Source organism: Phoenix dactylifera, chromosome 14, assembly GCF_009389715.1.
Source record: "Phoenix dactylifera cultivar Barhee BC4 chromosome 14, palm_55x_up_171113_PBpolish2nd_filt_p, whole genome shotgun sequence".
NCBI classification, from domain to species: Eukaryota; Viridiplantae; Streptophyta; class Magnoliopsida; order Arecales; family Arecaceae; genus Phoenix; species Phoenix dactylifera.
In genome coordinates, this window is record NC_052405.1 from 17,782,094 (window position 1) to 17,792,001 (window position 9,908).

At 39.6% G+C, this 9,908-nt stretch overlaps 1 protein-coding gene across 2 annotated transcripts; it reads left to right on the forward strand.

Moving 5' to 3' along the window:
- Positions 1 to 2,606: 2,606 nt before the first annotated feature.
- On the forward strand, positions 2,607 to 5,616 carry LOC103695946 (beta-1,4-mannosyl-glycoprotein 4-beta-N-acetylglucosaminyltransferase-like). Of its 2 annotated transcripts, none has more exons than XM_008777403.4 (2): positions 2,607 to 3,367; positions 4,015 to 5,616. In XM_008777403.4, exons 1-2 carry the CDS (start codon positions 3,302 to 3,304, stop codon positions 5,110 to 5,112), a joined length of 1,164 nt encoding a protein of 387 aa, XP_008775625.2. In that variant the 5' UTR covers positions 2,607 to 3,301; the 3' UTR covers positions 5,113 to 5,616. The 2 variants fall into 2 exon arrangements, with proteins under 2 accessions (XP_008775625.2, XP_008775623.2); XM_008777401.4 differs by having other exon boundaries at positions 2,610 to 3,367; positions 4,012 to 5,616.
- Positions 5,617 to 9,908: the final 4,292 nt, after the last annotated feature.

Below are 9,908 nucleotides of genomic sequence, written 5' to 3' on the forward strand. Positions count from 1 at the left end.
GAAATTTATGAGTGCTATATAAAATTAAATAGGATTACAAATAAAATCGAATATTCAGATATGGATTAGATAGTTCTCTATCTATATCCATATCATTTTTTTTTAACGGATACAAATATGAATAATATTATCAGTCTTTGCCCAAATTTCTATCTATATCCGGATAAATTCGGATATGAAAATCGATATGGACGGATATTATCCAGTCCACTTTCACCACATTTTTTTGCTAGATTTCTTTTTCATCTTGGCATTTCGCTTGTGACCTATGCTACGTTACTAAAGCCATCTCATCAAGATTGACCCCAACTCCCCAAGCTAAGTCATCAAGTGCTCGCTCAGAGTGATTTTTTCAAATCAAGCCATCATATAAAGACAACTTCGTCCCACCTTCCTCTACACTAAATCTTGCCGTCCTAACCAAAGATACCAGGATCCATCGAACTTGCAGACCTTACCCATTGAAGTTTCCCTACGACTTGGAGGTCGGCTATACTTTGTGGCAAAGCCATGTCGACTAAAAATTCTGCTTCCCTCCCACTCATTTCATGGAACTTGATGACTATTCAAATATTCCAAACTTGATTAGAATTTAACGTACAGCAAGAGATAAAGATCAAGTCCAAGTTAGACGAATGATAGTAGTCTCTCTTGGGTGAATGGTTAGGCCAAAGCTTGCGCGGTCCAAAGATGAAGCAAGCGACGAGGTCTCAAGACTCACAGTCCAAAAACTACGGCCATGGCCGTCCAGAGACTCCAAATCCTGAGCCGCACCTCTTCGTTTGTGCCAACCTTATCATTGAAGACTCCAAGTTGGACGGACTTCGTCAATTCGGCGTCCAAAAACTACGGCCATGGCCGTCCAGAGACTCCAAATCCAGAGCCGCACCGCTTCGTTTTTGCCAGCTTTATCATTGAAGACTCCCAGCCGGATGGACTTCGTCCTTTCGGCGTGTGATGTACTCGTTTCCTAGACCGTGACCAACGCACCCCTATCCATATCCCTTAACCGACGCATCACATCTTATCTTCCGAGCAACCGCCCAATCCGATCTTTTCTCTCTCACAAGAGATCATCTGCTATGGTCTTTAATTTTTTTGAAAAGAGTTATAACATCTATTATTAATTATTATAACGAAGGAACCAGACAATATGTGGCAAGAGAGCTCGGTGTTCCCTCTTCATGTGGCTCCCACGTGGGCACTGGGTGCCTCACGTGCTCCGCATTGGTGGGGACGTGACATTTAGTATAAGACTCGTTCCAGAGCCTGAACATATGAGGCGGATGTCTCTAAATCCTGCAAATGCGTTTTGGGTGGAAAACAAAACCGGAAGGGGTCTGAGCAGCGCGTGTGCGTGCAGGCCCAAGAATCGAGCAATATCTGGTTGGAGAGCCCCGTGTTCCCCCCTCATGTAGCTCCCACATGGGCACTGGGTGTCTCATGTGCCCCGCGTTGGTGGGGGCGTGACAAAAATAATGAATGTTAATTATGAAATCACATTGTTATTTATACTTATCTATATATATATATATATGTGCGCCATCCATATATATATATATATATATATATATATATATATATATATATATATATATATATATATATATATATATATATATATAAGAACAAAGTTGTAGTTTATTGTCTAAATAGGAGGGGATCTAGTAAGGATTATTTTCCTACTATATAATGGGTTTTATCCAAATGCTTTTATACATGTCTAGCATATTGAAAGCATTTTTGTTATAGAAAATCCTTGATTGTGATAGATGATGTTAATCTTTTCTAGTTTGTAGTAACTACTTGTATTGCCTTTTTTTTTTCCCAATAAATTTTACGTAGGATCTTACCTCTCTTTTCTAATATCAACTACAATAATAATAAAAAATATGATGATGGTGGTGGTGATGAAACAAAAACCGTTAAAGCCATTTTTAGTTGTTTTCTTATAACACTTGAATTATTATTTTAACTTAGTCTCCAAATGCAGTTTTACTCATGCCGACACTTCCATGTGATTGATACTCTCTGAAACCATATTCTTTAGTTAATAGCTGTCATTTTCCCAATCAAACTTTCACTATATTTTTTATGAATCAAGTAGTGCATAGAAGATTGATAGAGAGCTCACTTATGTCACTGTTGGTGCTTGACATTATAATTTTTTTTTATACATAAGAAGGACCATAAAAAGCTCCAACATTTCATAATATAATAAGAGGCTTTAAAAGGATAACATATATAATAATGATAATTAAAAATAACAAATCTAAATAATGACGATGATGACAAGATAAGTAGCTAAATAATCACTACTGTTCAAAAGTTTATACTAATGCAACAAATTGCTTCAGTGGATGTCCCTGTAGAAAGCCAGCAATAGGGACGCTTTGGTCCATAGAAACAGACACAGCCAAAGGCCAATATCATAATAATTTTATACACTTGGGCTTCGGAACATGGCAGGAAAGAGCTGACGCTGCCCCCTTGACATTACCACCCCACGGCTTCAAATCTCCCTCCGCGTCTCCAATTCCTTGGTATAAAAGGAGAGGGAGAGAATCGAGTCCCCCACAACACCACCACCACCTTTTCCCCACTAAGTTCCCACCTTCTATTCCACCTCTATTCCCTCTATTCCACCTACTTACCCAAAAGCCAGCCAGCCTTTCCAAACTCCTAAACTTTATTGGACTCTTTTCCAGGGGAGTTACGAGTTAAGAAAGAGGATAAAAGGAGTATATTTATGGAATCCTAGACCCCTTAAAAGGGGTTGGAATTTGGAGGAAAGTATAAGAGGTAGGAGTTATTCACGTTATTTTAATATTTGGGGTGGTGGTGATATCCGGCTGGATAAGAGGCCAAGAGACCTTTTAGCAGGGGAGATCGGAGGAGGCCCTATCTTGTAAACGGCTATAATAAGGCGGTTTGAGAGAGAGAGAGAGAGAGAGAGGATATAGCGGAGGGGAAAAATAAAAAGGGCAATAGACGCGGAGGGTGAAGAGAAAAGGGGAAAAGAAAGAGAGATTAGAAAACAAAACGATAAATATATAGTGTAGAGAGAGACGGAGGGAGAGGGAGGGAGGAGAGAAGCCGGAGATCGCCGCCGGGCGGGCTGATCGGAGGATCAACTGGGCTTCCGGCAAGCAGCCGCGTCGCTGGGTGTTCTGATCCGGCGCCGGGGATCGCTGCCGGGGGAATTAGCGGCGGGATTTCGAGGAGAAAGCCGCTCGATTGAGAGGGATTTGAAGCGGAAGAGGAGGAATCTTGGGAAAGTTTGGATTTTGATCCGTCCATCATGCCGGAAGGAGGGTACTACAGCTCCAAGAAGACGGACGACATCTGCGAAGATATCTGCGGCGAGGTAATCTTCGATTTATTTTTTTTTCTTACTTTTTTGGGATTATAGATCTATTCGTGGTTAATTCTTTTAGGGAGTGGCTGGTTTGAATTCTATCGGTTTGTGTGTTATTTATTTCATTTCTCCTCTGAATCCCTGTAATGTTGGATTCTCTTCTGTAAATTTCTCCTCTGAATCCCTGTAAAGTTGGATTCTCTTCATTAAAATTCCGATTTTTTTATGCTTTAATGGTGTTTGTCCCCTTTCATTGTTTCATTCTGGTCGGGGCTTTGCCTATCAGTTTCCGTGGAAAAAAAAGGTTTTGTCCCTTCTTTTCTGGGTTTATTTCGGGGATTTTAAATTTAAAAAGAATGGATTCAAAAGTTATGATTTTGGGGAATCTATGTCAAGATAATACCTTTTTTTTCCTATTTGCGTGCTATTTTCCAGGCATCGGGAAGCTCTTTTTGTTGCCTAATTTTTATTTTTGGGGCATCTGGATTCGTAGCGTCTTAATTTAGTTGTGATTTTGAAACCAAAACGGTTATATGGATAGAGAGTTGCTGTCCACCAAAAAAAGAAAAAAGTTACGAATATGCTGTGGTGCTTGTTCAATCACTTTGGTGATGATAAATATAGATTGACTCCAATTATATCTAAATTTGCAGCAGAACTCAAGAGCAGCTTTGAGCATGTCAAGGCTCCGATGTGCCCTCCGTGGCTTCGATTTGAAGGCATTGTTGCTTCTCTTTGTGGGTGTTCCAATTCTTATCTTCATCATCTATGTACATGGCCAGAAGATCTCCTACTTTCTGAGGCCCCTGTGGGAATCTCCCCCTAAACCCTTCAATACTATTCCTCACTACTACCATGAGAATGTCTCCATGGAGAACCTTTGCAAGTTCCATGGATGGGGGGTTCGGGAAAAGCCAAGGCGTGTCTTTGATGCGGTGCTGTTTAGTAATGAACTTGATATTCTTGAAATTCGATGGCACGAGTTGAGTCCGTATGTTTCAGAGTTTGTTCTACTTGAGTCGAATTCTACATTCACTGGCTTGAAGAAGCCCCTCTACTTTGAAAAAAACCGGCACCGCTTCAAGTTTGCTGAGTCCAGGCTAACATATGGGACTGTTGGAGGGAGATTTGTGAAGGGAGAAAACCCTTTCGTGGAGGAGTCTTACCAGCGAGTGGCATTGGATCAGCTTATCAGGATAGCGCGCATTACTGACGATGACTTATTGATCATGTCTGATGTTGATGAGATCCCAAGCGGCCACACAATCAACCTTTTGAGGTGGTGTGATGATATTCCTGAGAAACTCCATCTCCAGCTTCGGAACTATCTATACTCATTTGAGTTCTACCTTGATGACAAAAGCTGGAGGGCTTCGGTTCACAGGTATCGAGCTGGGAAGACCAGATACGCTCATTTCCGCCAGACTGATGACCTATTGGCCGATTCAGGGTGGCACTGCAGCTTCTGCTTCCGCCACATCAGCGAGTTTATATTCAAAATGAAAGCATACAGCCATGTGGATCGTGTGAGATTCCCATATTACCTAAATCCATCAAGGATTCAGGATGTGATATGCCGAGGAGCAGACCTATTTGATATGCTTCCGGAGGAGTACACGTTCCAGGAAATCATTGCCAAGTTGGGTCCGATACCAAGTTCATATTCTGCTGTCAATCTTCCAGGACACTTACTTCGGAATGTTGACCAGTACAGATATCTCCTGCCAGGAAACTGTAAGCGCGAGAGTGGCTAAGTTTTGTCGGCGGCATTATAGGTTGCTTGCAAATGCTACAGAGAAGGTACACTTCAAAAATTGATCTGTGGCTTTATATTGGGGATAAGTATCTCACTTAGTTGGATAATTCTTCTATGGAAATGGGCAAATATGGGTTGACCTTTGTGTTAATATGTGCAATAGTTTGAAGGCTTATAGCATCAACACATGCTTCCCTGGAGCCCATTTATTTGCGAAAGGAGCTCAGTGGATTGTAACTACATCAGAGATTATTCATCTCTTCTTCCCTTCTCGGTATGCGATATCACATAGGTGGTTGTAGAGTGCAAATTGAGTGAAGTTTTCAAACTCTCACATTCTGGGAATTTGTTTTCTTCTAGAACTAATTTATTCGTGTATTCTTCATCCAACCTGCCTTGATGTTCTATTGACTTTGAGTTTGTACCACCTGATTTATTTAAGCTCTCCATATGGTGACAGTTCTGATTAAATGATGGGATACACTTTTTAGCAGTCCAATTATAATTATTGTTATGATTACTGCTATTACAATTCAAACAATGGTTACTGCCCATATATGAGGAAATGCATCAGTAAAATTTAAGGAATCTGGGGAAAAGAAATTAATGATCTATTTGGAATCTATGCTGGAGAGTCTTTGTGACTTCAATGAACTTTAGCATTTCATGCAACTTTATGGATGATTTGCATATAAAATAGGACATGAAATAATTGAGGCTTACATCTATGTGCAAGGGTCAGAAAGCACATCAAGGTACACCACAAGGAAATTGTGCTATTATCTTGATACCATTTTATTAAAACCTTTTTCTCTGTAGAATTACATTTTTGTCTTTTGCAATAAGATTTTGTTTGCAATGAGTCATGGAATAGAGGACTGGTCGCCTCTCTTCTTTGTAGAAAAGATTTAGTGATGACTCACTTTTTTCCTTACTAGCGGTCACCTTTGTTGACATTATCCTTTCAGGCATCTCAATAGCCCACAGGCTTGTGCTGCCAGTAACCGGAATTTTGGTTGAATAATTCGCATTATCTTTCCTTGGCTTTCCTGGTATTCATCATTTTGATGGGATTTTCAAAGGCTGCATTGAAGGGCATTATCTGGTCAGATTTCTATAGGTTGCATTACAGCATGTAAGTTGCGACCATGGAATGCTGTATCGGCCCAAACCGGATGGTATGGGGCATACCGTACCATACCGGTTCGATACCGGTATTCGGTACGGATGGTGTATCAACACTCAGTATGCTAAAAAAATTCTGTACCGTACCATACCGATACTGTGTTAATGTGGCATCGGTATGGGGTCCGGTACCGAGACGGCGAACCTTAGTTTAGACCCATTAAAGTAATTATAATTGTAGCCAACGAGCCTTGCCTATATTTGTTGTCAGTTTGTATGGATCATTGGTTCATACTAAGGTCTGAATTTTCTTTCAGAACTTGCCACACCCTTTCTTTAAGTCTTCATTCAGGTTCTGTTAGGTCTTCTTTTTACTAATTTTTCTAAGTGAATCAGAGCCCTTTCTCCTTGTTAGGGCCTTCCTAGATTTCACAGCATCATAATGCATCTATTTTTGGTTTAGCAGATAAATACTGACAACACAGATGTAGTAAACTATAAACATATGCATTAAAGTCTCAGTTTTAGCATATGCTAATTGCAATGTGGAAGCCAGAGCGACAGTCAATTCATCCAAAAGGTCGAATCAGTTCAAAGATAAAAATAAGTTGGACCAAGTAAGTTTTGCTGAACTTATGCCAACTTTATGTTCAATTTAGTAGTCTCTAGTTTCTAAGACACATATTTGTGGACATCTGATCAAACCTCGGGGTAAATTTCCAAATGAGGTTTTTTAAATCCGGAAGCTCTCAGGGGCTGTATGGAAAGACTTCAGCCGATGAATTGAGATATCTAGTTTCCTACTGAAAGATCATTTTTATGAAGAAATAGGAGAAAGATTTGATGGGGGAGGCTGAAGGCAGGAAAAGAATTTCTCATACCTTAAATTTATGATTTTCTAAATTCTCTCTTCCTTTAGTTCCTAATATCAACAATGAGCTGCAGAGATAGGGATGTCAACTCTCATTTAGAAACTAAGAGAGATAATTCCATAGCTGCTGAGTCCTGACTCTCCTCAGTCCTGACTCTCCTCTTTGAGTAATTCTTATGGTTGTATATTGGAAACATTGAATTGAATTGTTGGTTCATCATGCGGAAACAGTTAGGATGATTACAGAATGGCGATTAGATTGATTTTTTTTTTTTTCAAGGAGTGTCAGGTACTCTTCACAAATGGGTGGCATGTTTCTCGTAGAACTCATAAAACTGGGTTGATGATCACAGTATAGTGATTATATCCATCTAATGTTTTCGTGTTTGTTAATATCTTCTTTCATTTTCACGAACGATATTACATTGCAGAAGCAGAGTTAAAGAAAGGATGATTAAAGTAATTGCAAATCTCTGTTCTATCTAGTGATGCTTTTGGGTGTGCTATGGATGCTCTGATTTGCTATCTTTGCAAATCATACTTGGAACAGCCAAACGACAAGTTGTCCATTAGAATAGAATTTGATGGCAATAAACATCTTTCTGTTTTGTTTGTTTTTTCTATTTCCTTTTTTTGGTTTTTGTGAGCATGTGGTGGTTGTTATTACTTTCAGAACTTTTTAGTGGGTTGAACTTTGAGGGAGTATATCTCTGGAGAATGCTTGGCATAAGAGCTTGTTTTTTTTCACTGATCTGTTTGTGAGCATGGAGGGTTTTTAACAAGTTTAGAGCCTGCTTTAAATCATTGACCTCTTCTGGACTGAAACCATTCTTGTGTTCCTCAAGCTTAAATGCAAGCAGTCATCTTTATAGAGTCATCATGGTTTATTCCTGCCATATTGCCAACAGATTGCGGCTACTCTCATCAATTCAGAAAAAATAACTTCGGGTTTTTGTCATTAGAATTAGAGAAATTAGTCCTCACCTTGGTTGCTTAAGTTCCATTTGTCTCTGAATTAGCCTGCATGAGTTCTGTAATTTAAGGAGAAACTGCATGTTATGCAACTTGTATGTGTATCAAAATGGAATGGATTTCCTCTGAATAAGGTTCATTAAGAGATACTTTTATATGCCCGAAGACTAGATCTAATGATCCAATTTATTCCTTTTTTAAAGAAATGGTAGCTTGTTATTTATTGGGACACTTACTATTACTGCAAAAAAAAAAGGGATAGCTACTGCTGCTGCTAGTTGTGAGAATGGGGCTTCAATTTTGTAAGGTTTTGAGTGGCCCGAACAGAATGAAATGAGCTCGCCAGCCTCACACAGATGAGACGGGCTAACATTGGCACTGTCATTACAGGAGAGAGTTGCCCTTGTAAAAAGTTATAGTAGTGCTTTCTGCGCGGGTGCGTGGGAAGCACTTCATTCTTCAATTTATTCCCCCCTATGAGGGGGGTAACTCCGGAGTGAAAGAGGTAACTACGTTACTTTTCTTTCTTTTCTTTTTTTTTTTTGATAGAGAGAGTAGAATTCCTTTTCATGGCAGCTTCAATCAAAATGAGGGCTAAAGATGCCTGATCCTGAGTTTCTCTGCAAGAAGAATTAGACTAAAGAATCGATCTGATTTGTTATCTTTGCAAAGCTATAGTCACAATTTTCTAGTAAACACATAACTTTTAAATTGATCTGATTGGCAGTGGCATGCTCTCTTTATTAAGAGAGCAGGTCAAGGCATGGACATATCATCAGAGCGAGAGTCAGATGCCAATGGTAAAAAGTGTTCCACAAAATGGTGGATGCCCCACCTTTCACTTTCTTGCTTTCTTGGTGGCATTGGCCAAACAAAAGTGTCTTAGAAAGCTCAAGCATGCGCTGAGAAAGCAGAGAAGCTAGTACTGGAATTTCCTGTTTCCCCCTCTTCCGCCAGTGACAAGATACCTGGTTTCTTTCTGGTTGATACGTGTGGTGTAGTGTGATAACTGGTGCTGTCTGTCCTATGCCTTTCCCTGGAAGATCATTTTCTTGGTCTTGATCTAGTAATGTCTGAAGAACAACCAGGAACATTTGAAACAGGGTATGGGGACTGTGCTCACACCATTTGTTTAATCCTTGTCATTTGATTGCCCATTGTGTTAGATAAGAAATGTGCTTGCTGGGATGAGGGTAGCATAAGTCACTTGCAATGATCAGCCTTTATTCCAAGCTTTCTAGCATCAAAAGATGTTTTGGTGAGTTTTCATGATAACCCCCCTGACAATCACTTCTATTTCTTCTTTTTATTTTTAGAACAAAATCACAGAAATTGAGACAAAAAATATATTTTATACAATTATTTATATTTCTATTTTTCAAAATTATTTTTATTATTTCTAGAAAAGGAAAGTAAAAAATGTTTATTGTTATGCTTTTTTAAAACTAGAAACTTGTATCTTTTGCCACCACCATTTCCGCTTTTGTTGTCATCATTGCATTTGTTGTCACCATCTTTCCGCCACCACTATCACCACTACCATTGCTGCAAATCGCTTTCACCATTATCATCGACGCCACCGTCACCACTGTCAAAATTGCTGCAGTTGCCACTTCTACCACTTTCGCCGTATATCAAATGCTAGCATGATCATTGCCACTACCTCTGCTACGCAACCATCACCATTATAGCTGCCACCGCTATATTGTCAATGCCCTACCACCACTATTACTTCCGCGAAACAGCCATTTGCTGCCACTGCATTGATAGCACTCTCATTGCTACCATTGCCATCTCTATTATCTTCACCACCACTATCACTATTT

Bases quoted from the DNA above. Each gene is read 5' to 3' on its own strand.
- LOC103695946 (XM_008777401.4), top strand. From the start codon at position 3,302: ATGCCGGAAGGAGGGTACTACAGCTCCAAGAAGACGGACGACATCTGC. The intron at 3,368-4,011 runs GTAATCTTCGAT...CTAAATTTGCAG, and splicing joins GCGAAGATATCTGCGGCGAG to CAGAACTCAAGAGCAGCTTT.